Source organism: Papio anubis, chromosome 4 (genome assembly GCF_008728515.1).
Source record: "Papio anubis isolate 15944 chromosome 4, Panubis1.0, whole genome shotgun sequence".
Taxonomy (NCBI): domain Eukaryota; kingdom Metazoa; phylum Chordata; class Mammalia; order Primates; family Cercopithecidae; genus Papio; species Papio anubis.
Window position 1 is genome coordinate 516618 of NC_044979.1, and position 23050 is coordinate 539667.

General features: G+C 47.6%; 1 protein-coding gene across 1 annotated transcript in view; it reads right to left on the minus strand.

The window, feature by feature from the left end:
- The window catches only part of VIPR2 (vasoactive intestinal peptide receptor 2), a 104134-nt gene extending 83920 nt beyond the window's left edge, over nucleotides 1-20214 (minus strand). The window contains 2 exon segments of the mRNA XM_031664968.1: nucleotides 17700-17799; nucleotides 19985-20214. Of these exon segments, the coding sequence (XP_031520828.1) occupies nucleotides 17700-17799; nucleotides 19985-20035 (151 nt within the window). The 5' untranslated portion in view covers nucleotides 20036-20214.
- Nucleotides 20215-23050: the final 2836 nt, after the last annotated feature.

Sequence of the window (23050 nt, forward strand, 5' to 3'; positions counted from 1 at the left end):
CCATCTATGTTCCTACAAAAGACATGACCTGGTTCTTTTTTATGGCTGCATAGTATTCCATGGTGTATATGTACCACACTTTCTTTATCCGGTCTGTTACTGATCAGCGTTAAGGTTGATTTCATGTCTTTGCTATTGTGAACGGAGCTGCAGTGAACATTCATGTGTATGTGTCTTTATGGTAGAATGATTTATATTCCTCTTCGTATATACCATGTAATGGGATTGCTGGGTCAAATGGTAGTTCTGTTTTTACGTCTTTGAGGAATTGCCAGTCTTCCACAATGGTTGAACTAATTTACACTCCCTCCAACAGTGTATATGTATTCCCTTTCCTCTGCAATCTTGCCAGCATCTGTTATTTTTTTACTTTTTAGCAATAGCCTTTCTGACTGGTGTGAGATGGTATCTCATTATGGTATGGATTTGCATTTCTCTAATGATCAGTGATGTTGACCTTTTTCCCATATGCTTGTTGGTTGCATGTATGTTTTCTTTTGAAAAATGTCTGTTCATGTCCTTTGCCCACTCTTTAATGAGTTGTTTTTCTCTTGTAAATTTTTTGAGTTTCTTATAGATGCTGGATATTAGACCTTTGTCAGGTGCATAGTTGCAAATGTTCTCTCCCATTCTGGAGGTTGTCTGTTTACTCTGTTGATAGTTTCTTTTGCTGTGCAGAAGCTCTTTAGTTTAATTAGACTCCATTTGTCAATTTTTGCTTTTGTTGCAATTGCTTTTGGTGTCTTTGTTATGAAATCTTTTTCCATTCCTGTGTTCAGGATGCTATTGCCTAGGTTGTCTTCCAGGTCTTTTATAGTTTGGGGTTTTACATTTAAGTCTTTAACCATCTTGAGTTGATTTTTGTATATGGTGTAAGGAATGAGTCCAGCTTCAGTCTTCTACATATGACTAGCCAGTTATCCCAGCACCATTTATTGAATAGGGAGTCTTTTCCCTATTGCTTATTTTTGTCAGGCTTGTTGAAGATCAGATGGTAATAGGTGTGCAGCCTTATTTCTGGGTTCTCTACTCTGTTCCATTGGTTTATGTGCCTGTTTTTCTACCACTACCATGCTGTTTTGGTTATGGTAGCCCTGTAGTATAGTTTCAGGTAGGGTAATGTGATGCCTCCAGCTTTCTTCTTTTTGCTTAGGATTGCCTTAGCTATGTGGGCTCTTTTTTGGTTCCATATGAATTTTAAAATAGTTTTTTTCTAGTTCTGTGAAGAATGCCGTTAGTAGTTTGATAGGAATAGCACTGAATCTATAAATTGCTTTGGGCAGTATGGCCATTTTAATGATATTGATTCTTTCTATCCATGAGCAGGGAAGGTTTTTCCATTTGTTTGTATCATCTCTGATTTATTTGAGCAATGTTTTATAATTCTCACTGTAGAGATCTTTCACCTGCCTGGTTAACTGTATTTCTAAGTATTTTATTCTTTTTGTGGCAATTGTGAATGGGACTGCCTTCCTGATTTGGCTCTTAGCTTGGCTGTTGTTGGTGTATAGAAATGCTAGTGATTTCTGTTCATGGATTTTGTATCCTAAAACTTTGCTGAAGTGGTTTATCAGCTGAAGGAGCTTTTGGGCTGAGACTATAGGGTTTTCTAGATGTAGAATCATGTCGTCTGCAAACGGGGATAGGTTGACTTCCTCTCTTCCTATTTGGATGCACTTTATTTTTTTCTCTTGCCTGACTGCCCTGGCTAGGGCTTCCAATAGCATGTTGAATAGGAGTGATGAGAGAGGGCATCTGAAAATCATTTTTTAAAAAATGCTTTGTCCTCTGTGAACCATGGCCATTTGCTCTGACCTGAATCATCCCAGACCAGACAAACTGACCCCTACTTGCTGATCTTGCAAAGCCAATTGGCATCCATGCCTACGGGGAGGACACAGTCTTTCCTGCAGTGTAAGATGTTCTTGGCCAGTCTGCAGGGTCCCTGAGTGAGGAGGACACGTGGAACTGGTTCTTTCCTCACTTTAGACTGGACCAGTGGGTGCCCAGGACTGGAAAGGCCACAGAGCTGGTCCAAGGCAGCCTGACCCTCTGGTTACTCTCAGAGTCTCGGAAATCAGCCCCTCCTGCAGCAGCTGTCCACCTCAGTTCACCACCAAATTATCTAGTATATTCTAGGGCCAGAATCTGGCTACTTGTGATTTCTATCCCCAGCTCTAGTTCTGCTTTCTGGAGCCTTCAAGGGGCCACTGCAGTTATGATTGGCAGCAGTTTAGCATGATTTCTATCCCTGCCTTACTTTGACTTTCTGCTTAGAGACCCTTCAAAATAACACCATTCCTGGACACCTGGTGTCAGCCTGGGCACTCAGGGTCATCATTTCCCAGCCACCCAGCTGACCATGCAGAGCAAAGGCCCCATGGTGTCCATCTCCAGAGCTCAGGGGCTCATAGTTGAGAGGTGGAAATTTCCTCAGAGCCACTGCCAGCATCCCTGCCCACCTCTTCAGGGAGCAGTCGTACAGAGACCCTCAGTGTTCTAGTAGCTCCATTCCAGGACCTTCTTGTCTTAGTGTTTACGGTTAAACAAAGCTCCAGAGTGAAGCTGATGAAACAATGCAGGAAGCTGGATGCGACACCACCCAGGTCCAGATTTCACAAACCTGTGGAACGTGAACTTGAGGGCTCTCGTAAACAAACCTTCCCTGCATCTGGAGATTCTGAAACGGTGGCCCACACTGCCAGACTCCTGAAATCTCCCTGTCAGTGAATGCTGCCTGTGCAGGTGGCCAATTACAAAATATCTTGTTACTCTCAGTCCTACAGAATCTCAGTTATTCCAACACAAACAGTGATTATACAAATCTACCAAATGAAGGCTTCTGTCTTTCTTTTTGTTCTGAGGATGCATGTTTACATCATTTGTTCTTAAAATATTTGCAAGTGATATGAGGGCTACATCTATGCATTCGCTAAGCTGGGTATGATGCCAAATGCCATTTTAGAAATGCTGCAATTAAGAACGATGACAATAATTGCTTTTGGCAGAAATAGAGAGGGAAGAGCCTTTGGAGGGAAATACCCAAAGCAATTACCTGTCAAAACTAATAAAAGGGGCATGCCCTGGAATGCACGGAGCACAGAAATGAGAATGTACTCTTCTCAGGAGACAATTGGCAGAGGTGTGAGATGGCCACACGCTGGGAAGGGCATTAGCTGCAGCCGAGAACTGAGGGACTAACTGCAGAGATAATCCGAGAAGGGGCTCTGGGCACGACAGTAACCCTACCGTCCACAGAGGCAGAAACCAGGCAATACACCGTCCAACCAACAGGCTGCTCTTGATGATCCAGCACGGTTTTCAGGTAAGTTTCTTCTACTTGGTAGTAACAAGCATTCATTTCTCCAGCAAACGTGTACTGAACATCTGCTGCACTGCCATGCACTGTACTATGGGCGGGATCACCTGCCACTGTGCAGGGCTCCCTGACCAGGGCTTTTCTTGCCAGAAAGGATGGTAAAGCTTAACCCTGCAAACACAGCCTTGATGTGGAAATTTGCTCCTAACATCCCCCTGGCTGGCAAGAGTCGGCTTCTGGTCCCTGAGAGAAACAGCTAAGACAGGAGGAGACAATGCCCCACAGCACAGCGTGGCCTCCAAACGTGTTTAGAATGCTGCAGAGGACATTTTACAGCAAGCCGGGTTTTTTTCAGACGACTCAGATACACTGACATTCTGTCTAATTAGTGCGTGGCACACATCCCACCCTCAACAGCCTGATGGTGAACTACAGACTGTGTCGGGAAACGCCATCTCCTGGGACACCGCCCTTAGGTGGCACCTGGAAATTGGATCACAGCAGAATTCTGAATTTCAGAAACAGCGGTTTGATTCTGGGTTGGGGTTCAGGTGGATTCCACAGGCGGGGGCCACATTCTGGTACCTGAACAAACATTAAACCCACGACTCCAAATCCAGAAATAACCAAAACTATTAAATGAACAAGAAGATTTTTCAAAGTAACGTATATAGGTCCAGACAGAACCTATGCATTTTTAAGAATGTGCTGAATCCAATACAACCCAAACATCCAACTATGCTCCAAATAGAGCCTGAGTCAGTCCAATCCATGTGGTTGGGATCCCTGCTCAGCCATCTCTGCCTAAAGAGAAAGAATAATTGCAAATGCCTCAGAGGTGGGAGTCTCTCCCACACCTGCAGGGTCCTTGGGGCCCTCAGCTTCACACTGACAGGGGCACTGAGTAAACGCATGTGGGCATCAGGAAAACGGATGTGTGTGCTAATTCGTCTGCAAAATGCCTGAACTCTTCCCCTTCCAGATGTTTGCTGTTATTACCTTCATGGACAGCCAGTGTTTCCTTCCATGTCAAATATTCTCAAACCCTTCCCCCGAACTCCTGCCATGGCTCGGGATGCTGCTGGGGCCACAGGGGCTTAGGGATGGGATCACACAAGACCTGCCTTAGAGAGGGTGAACATTCAAGGCCTCAAAGCATGGAGAGTCCTGCTGTGCTGTTCCAAGGACAATCTTCCATAGATTTATGATCAGGACTTGCGTCTCTTCCCGGGTCATCCGAGAACATACATCCACAGCGCCAGGACAAATCGCCCACCTCCGCCTTGCAGCAAGGCCTGACCATGGGTCTCAGCATTGGGACTTGTGTCTTTTCCCGGGTCATCCCAGAACACACATCCACAGCGCTAGGACAAACCGCCCGCCCCCACCTTGCAACAGGGCCTGACCATGGGTCTCAGCAGGAGTGGAGCCAGGTGAGGACACCTGGTACTGGTCTCTCCTTCAGGCTCCTGCTGCCTCTGCCCTCGCGGGACCTGACAGGGATGAGGGGACACCATCCCAGCTTTGTCAGGGCCAGCAGCTGTGCCCAGGGGCCACAGAACAGCCGGCCGTGGTGTGGGACAGCTGCTGGGCCCTGGGACGTCTGCCTCATCCACACCCTGGGATCCAGCTCTCATGACCTCACAGTCCCATCCTCTCCCAACCCCTGACCACCCTGGAGCAGTTCTGAGCCTGCAGTGGTCTCCTCATGCCCCCAGGCGCCTGTTGGCACCAGAACCCACCTTCTGTCCCCCAGATGACTGAGGTCCTAACAACTGTGCAAAAACCTCTGCGCACCCCTGGCCACTCCCCTCCTGCCTCGGGCCTCCCACCTGCGTGCTGGGACCCCTTCACCCTCTCTCCAGCAGCCTTGGCAGTCCCCACCAGAGGCACTTTCCTTGCCTCTGACCCCCCTTCTTTACTCTCCCTGAAATTTCAGGAGGAGATCCCCTGCCGTCCTGCAGCCTGGGTCCTGCCCTGAGGTCTGGCTCTGGCTCCACTGATCCTCGGAGGTGGCTCCTGGAGCTGCCCTTCCCACACTTACCACAAGGGCATCTCCGTCTCCCACCTGGAGGAACTCGATCAATGAGCTTCCTCATTTCCAGGAATGCCCTAATTCCTTCCAGAAATGACTGCTCCATGGACCTTCCTGAAACACAGCTCACACGCAAACCCCACTTCTCAGGAGCCTTCAGTGCTCTCAGCTCTGCAGGTTGGGCACGCTGACCACTCTTCTCCCTCAACTGCTCCCTCCTTCCCTCCCTGCGGCTGAGCTCAGGCCTGACACAGGCTTCTTCCACCTGCTGCACACCAAAGCCCACCACCCTTCAAGCTCCAGGGCAAAGCCAGCCCGAGCCCTGGTGTAAATGCACCCCCTCCCTCCTGTGAGCTCCCACAGCACATTTTGGTGCCAGGAGACAGTGGTCTTGGAGGCGACGGCATGTCCGTCTGCAGCTGTAAGAAGAACCCCTGTCACCACCCACCTGGTGGGGACAGGGCCAGGTAACCAGCTTCACACTCCGTCCCCTCAAACTGGCCTCTGTCCTCCCCTCTTGAAACTACCTTCACAAAAATTATAACAGTGAGAAAATGATGGCAGTGAAAGAGACCTGATTTAACCACCCCCTATCTTGCCTTTAGATGCCCTCAATTATTCCTGGGTTTAGGTCAAGCTAACTTCAGGAGACTTTTAGGTTATGGCTTAAGTGATAAGAGCCCTTCCCCCAAACTCAACCATCTTTGTAAGGCTAATGAGAGACCACCGGGCTAGGGGGAGGACAGGAGCCTGAATTCCGCTAAGGCACAGATATAAATGATTGCCAGTCGTTATTCTGGAAGTCACAAGATATGCAACCTCCCCAATTACCCCTGCAGATGACTTCGCTATTGTGGAATGTAAGATTGGCCTTTTGAGATGTCTTTTCAGGGTTTCTGCATGTCTGACACCATGGCTCCACCTGAACTGGCCAACCACTCCTGTAGCCCCACCCAGAAGTGATTCAGCCCACCAAGGACCATTTCCCATGCCCCTATGATGGCACCCCAGCCAATCAGCAGCAAGCACCATTGCCTAGCACCCCCATCCCCAAACTACCTTTGAAAAACCCTAGTCTCTGAGCCTTTGATGAGGTTGATTTGAGTAACAACTTGGTCTCCCACATGGCGTGGCCAGCATCACATCAATTAAATTCTTTCTTTACTGCAATGCTGTGTATTGATCTTGCTTGTGCAGTAGGCAGGAAGAACCCAGCGGGTGGTTACATTCTTCACTGGCAAGGAAAGAGCTTCAGGTAAGTTACAGATCCTTTAAAAAGCTCTGTTAATAGTCTCCTGGGAGGGGAGGAAGGTTGCCTTGAAATTAACTGTCAATTCTGAGCCACAGAAGCATGACCAATGGCAGGATACTTAAGCGGCTGCAGACATCTCAGCGTGCTCTGGATGTGGCATCCAAGGCCCAGCATGGCAGTCTCCTCTTCCAGACAGAACACGCTGCCTCCGCCCAGTTCATCTACATGCAGAAACGGAGAGAATGGGGTGGTCTGTGCCAGGGGTGTGATAGGGGAGACTCTAGCCAGTGGAACGAGGAGGGGTCATCAAATCTTAAAAAGAAGAACATGGGGCCCTGCCCTCAAACTTCAGAGAATCGACATAGACCAGAGAAGAGAAAATGCTGGTTTCACACAGTGGATGGTGAATAAATGGAAAACCTTATCTCCAGTGTAAAGGCAAACACAAAACTCTCAGGACCCTCAAACTCTTTATGCCAAAGGGAAAGTTGAGGATGGAGGCCAAGTTCATTTCACACTGATCGTGCCAATTACAAGCTTGTCTTCCCAGGTTCAGAATGACAAGATGAGATCAGCCATTTCCTCCACCTACCCAAGATACCTGCAAAACTGATGCTTCCTTTACCCCCTTTCTTTCTTCAAAAGTTCATCTGGTCTGATGTAAAATGCAGATTTACCAGGTACCAACTAAAGTCTCAGCATGTGGCCATTTGCCTTACTACCTCCTCGCCCCTCTCCCCACAGGACTTTGCCCTTTAAGGACAAGTGTAAATGCTAACCCTCCTGAAGACCTCTTCAGAAAAGACAGAAGTGTGTCTGTGACTCATGTTTTTTCTGGATGTGCTGTAAGACTGGCTTAATAAACCTCTTGAAACCTTCATAGAAATCCATGCCTCAGTCACTGATTTTGGTTATCACCAGAGGTGGCTTAAGCTTCTCAAAGTCAAAATGGAGACAACACCTGAAAAATCCCTAAGCAGACACAACCAGTCATGTCTCATAAATTACCTCAACCTTGATTGACTTGCAAACATAAGGGACACTTAACCTGAGCCATTTCTTGTAAATTCCCATTTTAAAGAAGAATAGAACTTAAGCTTAACAACCAGAAGTAGCCAACAAACTTTTAATAACCATATCAATGAGGGACTTTCCAATGGGACAGAACAAATGAGGCAGCTGTGCAAGTGTAACCAAGCCAGCATTCTTTGCTTTATTTCTGTGTGTGTCTGTTTAAAACCTCCCCCTCGCATTCCCTCAGGGGAGTTCCTGAACCACCTCGGGTTTGGAGCTGCCTGGTTCATGAACTGTTGCTTGCTCAAGTCAACTCTTTAAACATGTCACTGTGCCTCGGTGTACCTTTTTGACAGTCTGTGTCAGAAGTGAGATCTGAAGGAGACCCTTGATGACCCCCAGGAGCAGCGAGTAACCAGGCATGGGCAGCCCCCAGGCCACTGCACTTACTGCTCTCCTGCTGCATTTGGTGGCCACAGGATGAGCCCCTCTAGGAGGTCGAGCTCCACAACTTGCATCCTGAGCTCTCTGACTCCATGGGAGCAGTTTTTGTTGCAGAGCTCAGCCTGGGTCTGACAGGGACTGCACTGGAACCTGGATTGGGATCCAGAGTCAAACTGGGTGTTCTACAGGAACTGGCCTGGGTCTAGTTGGAGGCCTCAGGTAAGACAAATGTGAGAAAAACAGGGAATTATGGGTTCATCAGAATCCATGGAGTCTGGGACTCCCCATCTGGAACTCCAGCTCATTTTATGTTCAGAAACTACAGACCCAGAACTCGTGGCTTTCTCGAGAAATGGGTGCAGCTCAGGAGGATGACTCCGAGTCACAGTGGCCACAGTGGGAAGTTTATTCCAGACTAAATCATTCACGTACTGGCACATTCAAGAGAAAGGAATCCTGAGTGCCTGCAAAACCACGCAATACATTTTTTGATTGGCATACAGACTGATTTTACACAGAATGACTCCAAAAATACAGCCTCCCTAGAAGAATCTCTACAACACTCGAACAAAACACTATTTTGAGTATACTAACATTTGATTTCTTGCCTTTTCCATGTGAAGATTCTGAAAACCAACTTCCTTACAAATTAAATCCTCCACTGAGCCTGGGGCATCTGCAACAACTAACTCAGATTTTGGCCTTGCACACAACCCTGAGCTATTACAAAAGCAGCCACCTGAAGCTGAAGAGGAGAAGGACTCATCAACACACCAGTGTCTCCTGGCTACTCTCTAAACGTGGCCTGCAGTCCCAATAAGGCTGACCCCGGACAACAGGCAACTATGCCCACAACTCCTCTCTGGAGAAAACTTAATGTCCTTTCTCCCTGCCTTAGAGATACTGAAATCTTTAAAATGCAGGCATCTGGGAAATGACTCATCAGAAGGGAGAAAAAATGGGAACACTGTAGGAAAAAACTGGCAAATGGAAAATCTTAAAGTCCCTTCCATATGTATTAACAAAAGACTTTGGCCATCCAAACAGGTAACTTTATCTGCCAAGAACACAATTTGGACTGACCACTGAGTTTTATATTATTGTACGTGGCACAGGGCTACAATTTGAGAACAGAAGCCAGGAATCTCTGCTTCTGTCTGTTTGGTTATGTACGTCTATATGTATGTATGTTATTTATATGTCACATTATCCTACCTCCCGATAGTATTATTAGAAATAACATATAAAAGAGCTGTATTTTACTGGCCTAAAGAAAATTAGGTGCTTGTATAAATCAAATATTTTGTCAGAAAAAAAAGGAACTAACCCAATGGTTTTCAAGTTCATATAACTTGAGTAATCTTTAATAAATAAGAGTATCAATGATTTAGTAGAAATGGACATTCTACCTAGCTGAGCTAGTCAAATAAGCTCATTATTCCTCTTAAAAAATTTGTCAACAAAAAAAGTAACCTGAGATGACAGGTAGTTTGATATTATCTGTTTAAAAACAGTTTCCAAAATCTTTTTGAAAACTTGAAATTCTGAAATTATACTAAGTTAAATTAAATGATATTTGCTACATATCTAGATCATACCCAAATAAGATAAACTACTAAAACACTAATTCCTAAAAAGAAGTTTAAGCTTAAGTATTTTTGGCTTATTATAGAGGAACTGGAGCTACCTGAGTCTGCCAGTAAGCGTGTCCTGTGCTAAGAAAGTACGTGCCATTTAATAACTATGATATCATGTACTTCCTAATTCACAGTGCATATTAATGTCGCTAAGGATTAAGAATTTGAATTAACATGTGTAATTAAAACCACTAGAAATAAATATCAAAGCAAACAACTGTATATGAAAAATGTACACAGAAAGTAGGATGTGTTTTTAATAAGGAAAAGTATATGAGGTCTGTGTTTAAGGAAAAAGAGAGTACTTTTATCTTAAAGCAAGATGACTGATTGTTCCAGAATGGAAAAGAAGAAAATGAGTAAGACAAAAGCTGGTTGGGTATACACAGTTGCAGAAGGTCTGACAAAAGAAATTTTATGTGTGGTCAAACTTCTAAGATTAGAATGATTTTATTTATAAGTTTCTGTTAAAAAAAAAAAAGCTTAGTAAAGTACTGACACAAAGTGAGTTTGTTTTCTCTCTATTAATAGGACAGTATTTTCTTGAATATTGGTCTTCTCTTAATTACAAAAGTGGGTTTTTTTTATGTTTTAAGTAATTGGCCTAGAAAACAATGATTTTGTGTTTTATCAGGATAACTTATTAAGCTTCATGCTGTCTTTATTTAGTCTCTGATTAGTTAAGAAAAATGAGTCTTTAATATTAAAAAAGGGCCAGCTGTCAAGGGCTCGCGCCTGTAATCTCAGCACTGTGGGAGGCCAAGGCAGGTGGATCACTTGAGTTTGAGACCAGCCTGGCCAACATGGTGAAACCCTGTCTCTGCCAAAAATACAAAAAATTAGTTGGGCTCAGTGGCACATGCCAGTAATCCCAGCTACTTGGGAGGCTGAGGCAGGAGAACTGCTTCAACCCAGGAGGCGAAAGTTGCAGTGAGCCGAGATCACACCCCTGCACTCTAATCTGGGTAACAGAGTGAGTGAGACTCCGTCTCAAAAAATAAATAAAATAAAATAATAAAAATTATATTTAAAAAGGAAAGTTATTTTTTACAATCTGGTGTCTGTTCCATAAAAACCTGCTGGAAAATATTAATAGGAGGAAGCTGGGTGTGGTGACTCACACCTGCAATCCCAGCTCTCTGGGAGGCCAAGGCGGGTGGATCACTTGAGGTCAGGAGTTCGAGACCAGCCTGGCCAACATGGTGAAATCCCATCTCTACTAAAAATACAGAAATTAGCTGGGCTTGGTGACAGGCGCCTGTAATCCTAGCTACTCAGGAGGCTGAGGCAAGAGAATTGCTTGAACCCAGGAGGCGGAGGTTGCAGTGAGCTGAGATCATGCTATTGCACTCCAGCCCGGGTGACAGAGCAAAACTCCATCTCAGAAAAAATAAATAAATGAATAAATAAATGAGAGGATCAGCCAACGCATCAGCAAATGTCAACCGGATGGTTTAATTTCCACTCATCCCACGACACGAGGCAAGCCTCAAACATACAGGCCCTGGCCATGAAGCCTTTGGAGCATCACTGGAACTGGGTATTGACCCAGAAAACTCTACAAAGCTTTGTGACCAAAGAGGTTCAAGTCTCAAGTCCCCTTCAGAAAGAGCTGCAATCTGCTCAAGTGTCCAAGTTTGCCTCTGTTGCTCATAACAACATACCAGAAACTGGGTAAATTACAAAGGAAAGGCATTTATTTCTTACAGTTATGAGGCTGGACAAGTCAGGGTCAAGTGGCCACAATGGTGAGGGCTTTCCTGCTGGTTGGGACTCCTCATGGTCCCCAGGTGGCACAGGGCATTGTGTAGTGAGGGGGCTGAGCGTGTTGGCCCAGGTCTCTCTTCTTACAATAACACCTCTCTCATGAAAACCCACTAATCTATTAATGGATTAACCCACTTACGAGGGCAGAGCTTCCATGATCCAATCACCTCTTCAAGGCCCGTCTCTCAATACTACCACATTGAGGATCAACTTTCAACCTGAGTATTGAAGGAGATAAATATTCAAACCACAGCACATCAAAAACATGTGAAAGCCAAAGCCACCAAGAATCTGACAGGCCACACAAAAGCACACATTAATGTCCATCCATAGTGGCCATGTACCCCAGACAAGCACTGCTGCCCAGGAAGAAGCTGAGAGGCCACTGGCCACACTGAGGAGCTGTGTATGTGGAGAGCTGCACGCTGGCTGTGGGTCTAGTTTCCATTGAGCCAGCCCAGGTCTCTGAGCCTCTCGAGAACCCCTGCGCCAACACAGTCCTTGTGGAAGATCAGGCTGAGCCCAGGAAAAGGAGGCCCGACAGACAACATGCCGTAAAAACCATGGCTCGTAAGTAAAGAATGTGAAATGGGTATATCAATATAAAATCACAAAAAATGAGGCCAGCAGGAATTGTTACTGCTGTGGCCACCTGGAGAAGGAGCAGCCACTCGTCACCAACCCCCACCAGCAGGACAGGAAGCAGCCAGGTTCTGAGGACGTACCTGGGAAGGAGGAGGCAGGTGTGAGAGCCCAAGGATGGAGGAGACAGAGATCAAGGGAGGGGAGTGGAGAGGGCAGAGAGGTGTGCACTGGGAGAGGCCATCGACAGGTGGGAGCTTGCTGCGTCTCGGGTCACCAGCACCAGATTGAGCCCTGACCTCAGAAGGAGGGGTGGGGAGGAAGCTGACTCTGACCCCATCAGCAGCAGCTCACCCCAAGGGGCCGGCCACCCAGCCCGAATGGCTTCCTGTGACCCACTGTGGTCACCTAGGCAACAGCTCTGTTCTTCCCAGACAGGAGAAGCCACCGGTGCACCTCCGAGTGGCTCCTTCACCTGACGGAAACTGACTTCTCAACCATAAATCCCTTTATGATGCTTAAGATAAGCATTTTATTCAGGGTAAAAATTAGTTCAGTGAGAGTTGTTTCCTATAAAAAATAAATATAAAGACATTACTTTAAAAAAAAAATAGAGACAGCTTCTTGCTCTGTTGTCCAGGCTGGAGTGCAGTGGTGCCATCACAGCTCACTGCAGCCTTGAACTCCTGGGCTCAAGCGATCCTCCTGCCTCGGCCTCCTGACAAGTTGGGACTATAGTGTGTGCCACCACACCAGGTTAATTAAAAGGTTTTTCTGGTGTCTTGCTATGTGAATCAGGCTTGTCTTGAACTCCTGCCTTCAAGTTATCCTCCTGCCTCGATCTCCCAAAGTGCTGGGATTACAGGTGTGAGCCCATTGCACCAGGCCATAAAGACATTACTTTAAGACTATTTCAACCAATAAACAGTTATTAATTATTTAAATATCCAAGACGAGGAAATGACCTTAAGGAGTTTAGAAAATAGAAACAATCTAGTCAAAAAGATCCAAAAGAAAAAAGTGACCAGGCTGTTTATCTCACCAGTCCAAAGAGTTATTTGCACTAGGACAAGGACCTACTTATATCAGAGAGAAAACGGAAAGGAAAGAGATAGGCACCAATTAAGATGCAGCTGATGTCTACACCATCAATATTGACATCAGAGGAACCTACTTCTCTGCTCTCTGCCGTAGATTCCAAAACTGCTTGGTTCAGACCTCCCGGAGCATAAGACAGTGATTATTCATTTAGTTTCTTAGCACAGGTCTGACTGGAACGTCTGCTAAGGACCAGGAACAGCGAGCTCCCACCAGAGCTTCAGCTCTCGCAGCAGAGACCAGCATCACAGGACAGCTGAGCCGAGACCACAGGGCGAGGTGGAATGCTGCCATCAGCACAGGCCTTGGACCCCCCAAGGAGGGCCAGGCCCCACATGATGTTGTGGAACCCATTCGTGGACACTGTCCGGTTTCCTCTGACAAAGAGGAACAAGAAAGAAAAGACTAGGTGTAAAATGGGATGTGATTAAGTATATTCCACGTGACACAACCGTCACAGGAATGAGAAAGTAGGCGAAAATCATGTCATTTGGTCATAGGAGATGGTGATTCCAATTTTATATTAGTGGCTTGAAGTTAACCCTCAAATGCTGGTGAAATATTTTATTCCCACCAACAAAGCAGTCACTAGAACATTGTTTGTAGTAGCAAAGCACTGTCAACTACCTAAAAGTCCATGGACCTGGGAGAGACTAAAGAAACACATTAGAATACTATAGCAGCTCTTAAATAGAATATAAGGACAAATACAGAACAGTCACCAAATACATTGTTAAGTTAAAATGCAAAACAGAAAAGAAAAGCAAGATGCCGAGTGCATGTGTGAAGAGTGTGCCAGCTTCCACGTGTCTGGAAGGAAAAGTGGGGTCTACCCATGTGTGGACTTGTGCGTGCCCCGACTCTCCAGCTTGGGGCTGGCAGCAGCAGAGTCTGTAGAGACATTTCCTATTACATACATTCTGAACAGAATTTTTCTGTGTGTGTGTGTGTGTGTGTGTGTGTATATGATCGCTTAATTTCTACTGTGAGAAGTTTCATTAATTTGTTCAGCAACAGCTTTTAAAATATCTTTTTAGATGCTAAGTACCGTGTGAGACTCGGAAGAAGCAACAGAAACAAGATGCCATCTCCTCTGGGCACTGTAGGAGAAGGACCAAGAAATCACACACTGAGTTACGATCACAAAAGTCTCAGGATACTATGGGACGTAAAGGAAACACATTTATATCCTACTCAGCAGCCACCAATCCTTACTTGAGATCATTCTCCCAAGTATGATAGAAAATATGTTTCTCTGACATAAGGCATCCTTCTTTCTGGGGATGTTTGTATAGCAAACAACCTAGGAGAGTTCGATAATTAAGATAATTAAGATATCATCTCTCTTTGTAACAACGGCTGGGGGTTTGCCAGCAGCCTCCTTTTGACATCGCGGGTTTCCTAAGCCAGTTCTCCTCAGCTATGACACAAATGCACTGCATCCGTGTGGGCCACTCCCACTGCTCCTGGGGGACTTGGGAAGCAGAGGGAACCTGTGGGTACATGCAGCTCATGATGCCTGCTGTGCATGAACAGCAAGTCTCTTGTCTCTGGCCCAGCATCTCACGTCTTCTGCAGCACCTGCAAAACTGTGGCAGGCTACCTTGTTAGCCTGCAAGTGGGGAATGACCTCAAATCTTTCACAGTTCCTGACACGTAGATCGAAATAAGTTCAGCATCCATTGTTTAAAGGAAAAATCAAAGAAAAGTTAGTTTTTAAGCCTAGCACCTTCCATGGCCTGGTCTAAGCTGACATTCACCATCAGATCCATTTCAGCCATGTGCCTCTGAAGGATGGCTCAGAACAGGGAGCTCCCAGACACACAGAAACCACCTCTGCTTCTCTGCAGCGCAGGTCACACCCCTCCAGACACAGGCGTTAAGAATGATTTGAAGTCACACGAAAGTTCCTATCCAGCCTGTGCCTAGGCAGGAAGCCTGGACAAAGCCCCCTGAGAGACCTGTCCTTTCCACCTGCAGGTTGGCGTGGCCACGGGAAGAGGGCTGGATCTCGGCTCTGACGCCTGGAGTGCCTCACACGCATATCAGCAAGAGAAAGCTTGTCTTAGTGATGCATCGATGTTAAGTCACACAGCTCCAAATAACTCCTAAGCTTACAAAGCGAATCCTGTTAGAGAGTTTAGAATTGAAATTGGTTTCTGTCTGGATTTATGTGTTTTTATTTTAGATTCAACATGTAATAAAGAGAAAAATTTCCAAATCAGACTTACACAAATTATGTCACTGGAATTGGAAGCTAGGTTTTTTTCACCTCATTTCTGGCACTCTTTCACACAAATTTCTTAATCGTACAGATTTAGAAGTGGCTGTTACAGACCCTCAGTGTCTCACCTCACCTGGCATTAGGTGCAAATGCACACTGTTGTCCCGTGGAGTCACTCAGCCCATCTAATCAGACGCCTTCCTCAGCCTCAGCCTGTGGATTCTGGTTCACATCGCTGATAGCATCTTTATTCTGGTAACTTACTTCTATTTACATCTCTGGCATTTGAGCCATGCATATTTCAAAGAGTACAAAAAAAAAAAAGAGTGGCCAGGCTGAGGCCCCGGCACGCTGCTGCTTCTCTCCTGAAGGGCAGTGTCTTGTTACCAAGTACTTCATGCAAGTCAAAAAGGTAAAGCAGATGAGATACAGATATTTTTCCTACAGAGCTGATACTGGAAATAAGAGCCTTCAATACAAGATGTCCAGGTAGACACCTGTTGCTACAAAAAAGCCCAGTGACAAGTTTCCCAACCAACACTGCCTACAAGGGGCCCTCAGGCCTGCATCTGAACCCACTCAAGCTGGTGTGGGGCTGAGTTACTGCCTGGGACCTGTGGCCCCTAGCGTCCGATGTGACTCACACACAGACTGCCCACTGAGGAGGAGCCCCTGTGAATAGTTTAAATGTGCTGACCTATCTTTGGGTGAAGGTACCCCAGGAAGCGTCTCCAATCTTGGGTTAAGCTAGGGTCCAGCTATTGTGCAGTGAGCCATCAGATAGCTCCAGGCTCCCTCAAAATCTTGTTTTCTTAAAGTATTGCTTGCAAGCTTTTAAGAAAGTGGAATATTTTATATAAATCTGCATTTCTAATATCCCATGAAAACAAGAAACTGGACAATTTGGAACTTGGAGGTGAGGAGGGCTGCCCAGGTCCCCAGGCCCCCAGGTAACCAGGTAATCCTAAACGCCCGTCTCTCCTCAGGACTACCTTTCCTAACTCAGAATTTTCACTGGGAAGAAGGACCCTCCATGGCCATGCTGCTGCTTCTGCCGTGGTGGCCTGGCTGCCTCCTCCATCCACATCTCCTTGGCTGCGTCAGCATTTCCCAGGACAGACTCTCAGCATGGCTTCAGCTTTATTTGTCCTTCTCTGGACAGAGTTCAAACAGACAATCTGGAAGATGGGCCAGAACCATGCGTGCACCACGGAATCACAGATCTTTAAAGCCGGAAGAAGTCTTGGAGGCAGAGCTTGCATGTTTCAGACTGGAAAATGGTGGCTCAGAGCGGGATGGGAATGGTGAGGGACACCAGTTTTAGTGGCAAGCTACAGCCCCATTGTCCAGCATGGAGACCGCTGGCCGCCTGTGGCTACTGGACCTTGAAATGGGGTCCAAATTGTGTTGTGCTGTAAGCACAAAAAACACACTGGACTTCTACAACTTAGCATAAAATAAGAATGTAAAATTAATAATTTTAGGTTGATTATACGTCAAAATGTTAAAGATTCAGATTTATTCAGGTAAATAAATGATACTCTTAAAATTAATCTCTCATGCTTCTTTTACTCATTGTAATGTGGCTTGTATTCTATTTCTGCTGGGCAGGGCTATTCTTGAATAAAGCCCACCATCTGAGGCCCTCTACAGGACACCAGACTGTTTTAACACAGATTTAATTTCTATCTTGAAGAGGAGAAAATCATGACAAAGAGCAGAGAAAGCTGACAGACAAAGGCCTTGCTACTATTTATAGGCTGGGTGCTATCCCGGGGCAGAGTCTATAAACAGGTTGTTAGCAGGCCCAGTTGGGGCATGATGGCCCAGCACGCCTCTGTCAAACTGGAGAAGGCAACCTGCACGTTCACAGGGTGCACCGCAGGCCCGTCTTCAGCACAACCAAAGTCCCATTTTCCTATTTACTTTCTGCCAAGGATCCATCATCCTTAACCAGATCAAACTCATCTGTCCTATAGCTAGGAATTTAAAATGCAAGAATTCAGATAAATGCTTTTATCCCCTGGAAAACTGAAGCTGCTTTTGCAAAGCATAACAAAGCCCGTGAAATTGTTTTAGTAACTGTTGCTATCATCTCAAACCATGGAAACTATTATTGTTAAGAATTAAGGTTTTCTTTTTGAAGGTGTGTGTGAAGACCCTACCTATCCAACACTCTATAGTTCATCAACAAACAGTGGGAAGTGGCCTTTTTCTTTTTTCTTTTTTTTAAAGATGCAGGTGGTGACCCTGAACCACAGCTGAGTGAGGCATATTCCCGGTTAGATTGTCACTGGAGTTCTTACTCACCAAGCTCTCTGCCTTACCTTTGTATTGTTCTGTTGGAGACCTCAGAAGCTCTGCACATTTTGTTTCTTCCTCCTGTATTTCCAGATGAAATCGGCATTCTGGGTGAATGCTGTTCACCTGTTCAAGGTTAAAAGAAATATTAATAACTAAAAATTCCACAATAAGAGGAAAAGCAAGCAAAAGTTCTACAAAAACAACCCAAAACCTCACAGTTTTAAACTGCTTCCAAACGTAAATGCATTTAAAACCAATCACCTTAATTTTTCCGGCATTTTAAAAAAACTTCATTATTTACTTTGTAAAGGTAATATAAAACAAATACAAAATCTAATAGAATATTTTTTTCTGAGCAGGAAAATGAACTTACTAACATAACACATCGGTACTAATTTGGAGGCAACAGAGCTCTTTACTCCATTAATCTCTCCATAGCCGGCTCCTCCATTTCGCAGCCTTTGGTTTGGTTTAAGTGGAGGCCTGTGGACTGTGCAGCTTCCTCCGAGGACGGCCTCCACCCGGGGAAAGAGCCGTGAAAGAAGGGCTTTATTTTTAAAGGTGTTGGTACACGTTCAAAGCTTAACCCTCTAACTACACATAAAACTGCAATCCTTTTGACTAGAATTTGGGGTGGAAGAGATATTCAAAAAGATGAGCAAGATGAGGAGGGAGGCAGAGGCGGGGGAATCACCATTGTGGCCCCACAGAGACGAGGGGGCGATTTCCAGTCAGGCTCCGTCAAGGGAGTGAAAGATGCTACAAAGATAGTAATTAGCAGTCTATTAACGTGAGAAGAAGACAGAACTACACAATGCTTCCTCTCCGAAGCCACCATTTCTACCTAGATCAACATTCTTGCTCTTCACGCCCACCCGCAAGTCAGCCCAGGGCCTGCCTAGCGGCCCTTAGGGGCTTAAGGAGGGCTCCCTCCACCCATCCTTTGGTCTTGATCTTCTCCCTTCCCGCCACTACCCAAAATTCTACTTGTACTAAAGTAATAACCACAGAGAATCATACTGTGCGGTGCATTATGGCCATCTATGTTTAGTTATCTTACTATTGAAATGGTCAGTAAGAGTTCCAACCAGGAACACAATTTCCTAACACAATTAAGGGGAAAACAATGCTGGAACTGCTGCCACCTTTAGCTCCATTTAAAAGAGCCCGGAGCTTGCTTCTAAGAGCTGGTGACTGAACCAGCACCAGGCACTGACTCCCGGCTCCAAGTCCTCTGTTTTCATGCAGGACAAGTGAGTGGCTTAAATTTCAGAATTAAGGAAATTATATTGATGTAAAAAGAAAAAACTTTGTTAACGTATAAAAGGCATTATAATACCTGACATTCCTGGAATACGCAGAGCAATGACTTAGGACCTTTTTTAGCAATGAAAGCGGCATTAACCATGATAAAGCCTGGTACTTTCCAAGGACCCGCTCCGCAAAGCGCCCACTCTGGAGGGAGGAAAGCCCGGCTGCGCCCCCGCGCAAGGCCAGGGAGTGTGGCTGGAGCCCCGCTGCAGACCGGGCGTCGCCGGTTAATCAATGACACCGTCCGGTCGGCAGCGCAGCCTCCCAGCGGCACAGCGGCCGCGGATCGATCCAGACCCACCTCGGCTGCCACGCGCACGAAAACCGCGCGCACCGCAAACCCGCTTCAGTCTCCGAGAGGAAAGCAAGAAACAACGCTCGGATTTTTTTCTTTCTTTCCTTTTTTTTAAAGGTTCACAAAGGGAATAATTCAGAACTCCATGCGCGAAGGCACTTACTCAACAAACTTATGCGCGGTTCTTTTCCTCCAGTGCTCTTGGGGAAAAAAGCAACTATTTTCAAAAGGAAACTTTACTTAACCGACGCCACGTCCCCCCGACACTAAAACAAACAAACAGTAAGTATAGGGAGGGGCCGAGAGGCGTCTGCGGCCAACGCCAACCCCGATCTCCCCGTGAAACGCGCAGCCCGCGCAGGTGCCCGCAGCTCCCAGCTCCCGGGACGGCCCCGAAGCAGCTCATCGTTGACGCGTCCAGGGAGAAACGACCCCGTTCCCAGCAAACCGCGGACGATGGGGCGCGGGGAAGGGCGCAGGCAGCCTCCCAACCCGAGTCCCGCAACCCGGCGGGGCCGGAGCTTGGCGCTTCACGTTCCCCGGAGGAAGCTCCGGACCCCGGGCGACCCCGCTCCCCCTCCCCGACCCCGCCCGCGCCCCAGCACCCGGGAGGAAGGCGAAGCCCGGCGGGAGCAGCGCTCTCATCGGAAGGGGACACCCGGGTCCGGGGCGCCGTGGGGCGGGGGTCGCGGGCGCACTCACCCGGGCGAGCAGCCAGCAGGTCAACAGCGCGGGCGGCAACAGCGTCCGCATCCCGAGCTCAGCGTGCCGGGGGCCGCCCAGCGCCCGCCGCCTCCGTCCTGGGTCCCCGCGGTTCCGCCGCCTCCAGCATGGGCCGGGCGCGAGTGCGCGGAGACCTCGGGCCCCGCAGCTGCAGCCGAGCGGCCCGAGCGCGTGGGCCGCCCCCTCCGTCCCGGCAGCTGGAGCGCGCTCCCTGCTCGCCCGTCCCCGCCGCGTCTCGTTGCTCGCCCCTGCCCGTCCCTGCCTCCCGCGCCTCCCAGTCCTCGTCTCCCTCCTCCCACGACAACTGCTGCCTCTGCCTCCTCTTCCTGCCCCCTCACCTCCTTCCCCGCCCCCACCTCCCCTGCCCCCACCTCCCCTCCCCGCCCCCCACCTCCCTCACTCCGCGCCCCTGCCCTCGCCGCCCCTGCCTCTTGCCCACCGCGCGCTCCCTCTGGTCTCCGCGACCCCCCCAGCACCCCCAGCCTCTCCCCGTCCCTCCTCTTCTCTGTCTCATGCCCTGCCTTCCCGGCGGCTGACCCCGGCTGGGAACGGGGTGCTCAGTGCGCGCCCGGCTCCGAGTGGAGAGAACTGGGAAGCGCGGCCGGCGCGGGGCGGGGAGAGGAGGACCCGGCCAGGTGTGCGCTCGGAAGGGGCGGATGCCTTTGACGCCGCCTGTACCCGCCTGTCTAAATAACTGCAGAAGCCCAAGAAAGCGGCCGGCGACCCGTCCGCGGTGGGCGCGTCGTCTTTGTAGCCGGTGGGGCTCGGTTGGGGCGTCTGAAAATGGAGAAAATTAGAGTGCCTTTTGGTGGGGACCCCCACAGCCTCAAAAGAGGAAATCAGGTTGGACAGAAAGCTGGAGAAAAACGCAGACGGAGGTATAGGCGGGTCCTGGCTTCAGCTCGGTGGCTGGTTTTGTGTCCTGCGTTTGCAAAACGGGGAGTCATTGTCTCCCCGCAAACGCAGTGGCGCGGGACCAGCGCCGGAGAGCTCGGCGTTCCCCAGCAAGGGGAAAGCACTGGAATGAGAGATACAAGTTAATTTTGTGTTGTTTTAATTTTTTATTTGAAAATAATTTCAAACTTACACAAAAATTAGAAGAATAAGCATAGTACAAGTAACTCCTTTTTACCCTTTATCTGGATTCGGTCATTAACACTTACCTCATTGGGCTTATCATTTGCTTCTCTCTGATCCCCCACCCTCCGCATTAACAAATACCTAATTTTCTGTCCCCTAATGTTTACCATCCACATCATCTGTCCTCTACCTATCCATCACCTACCTATCATCTCTCCGTCTGTCATGTACCTATCGTCTATCCGTCATGCGCCTATCATCTGTCATCCACCTATCATCTATCAATTATCTGTGATCTATCCATCTATCATGTACCATCTTTTATCTGTCATCTACCTATCTATAACCTATCATCTACCTATTTATCATCTACCATCTGCTGTCATTTATGATCTATCCATCTCTATGTACCTACCATCTCTATGTCATGTATCAATCAGCTATCACCTACCTATCATCTCTCTGCGATCTATCATCTAACATCTACTACCTACTATCTACCTATTTATCACCTATCATGTCCCTTTCTGTCGTTTATCTATGATCTATCCATCTATCATGTACCTGTCATCTATCATCTTCCTATTGATCGTCTATCTGTAATCTATCATCTATTATCTTATCTATCATCTATCTTCTTCCTATTGATCATCTATCTGTAATTTATCATCTATTATCTGTCATCTATCATCTGCCTATCCATCATCTGTGATCTATCATATCTGTGATCTACCTGCCTGTCGTCTATCAATCACCTGTCATCTGCCTATCATCTATCATCTGCCTATCATCTATCATCTGGCTGTCATCTATCAATCACCTATCATTTGCCTATCATCTATCATCTGCCTGTCATCTGTCAATCACCTATCATCTGCCTATCATCTATCATCTGCCCGTCATCTATCATCTGCCTGTCATCTATCGATCATCTATATCATCTGCCTATCTGTCATCTGCCTGTCATCTATCAATCACCTATCATCAGCCTATCTATCCTCTACCTGTCTGTTATCTATCTGGCTTCATCCGTGTGTATCTAGTGGGAAACGACAGAGAGGGAGACCTGGGCCTTCGGTGAGCTGCTTGGCTGGTGACTGGGCTCCTTCCATGAACGCATCTTTTCCTCCCGGTTCCACCTGGGTGAGCCATGAACTTTGAGCTCTGTGCATCTGTACGAATCACAGCACCTGCCCTTCCACCGCAGAGGGTCTCTGTAAGAATCAAGGTAATTAATTCACACATCAATACCTTGTTGAGGGCCTACATTTTAGAAGTGACTGCCCAGGGCGCAGTGAGGGGGTCGCATGACGGGTGAGTCTTCCCCTGAAGCAGTGCGTCCCGGTGGACAGGGGCGGACCAGGAGAAATGGCTGTGGTCATAGCTGGATGCCAGCGCGTGGGAGGGCGGAGGGGAGTGCAGGTCCCACAGTAGGGAGTGTGTGAGTGGGTGGGGGGAGTGTGAGTGGGCAGAGGGGGAGTGAGTGGATGAAGGGGATTGTGTGACTGGGTGGAGGGGAGTGTGAGTGGGCGGAGGGGAGTGTGAGTGGTGGAATGGAAGGAATGGAGGGTGGAGGGAAGGAATGGACTGGAAGGGTGGTGGGAGCCTTTTTCCGCAGATGGGGCACCTTGGGCAGAAGAGCTGAGAGCAGCGACTGTGCCCAGAGCTTCAGAGGGGGAGACAGGGCCAGTTCTGGAGGCCTGGATTCTGTGGAAGGCACCGCACAGTAGGACTAAAGTTCAACACCCTACAAAACAGGATGCGCACAAGCAGCTCCTTCGGTTCTGACTGCTCCTACCTTGCTCAGAATTCCCACTGACGCCGGGGTGGCTGGTGCTTACGTGTGTCCGTGAAAGGTGACTCCACCTGCCAGCCAGTGCCCGCTCCTTCAGGACGTTTTCACTTCCTCCTCCCAGAGCCCCCATGTCCTCAGGGCAGAGCAGGCTCCCTTCCCACGCAGGCAGG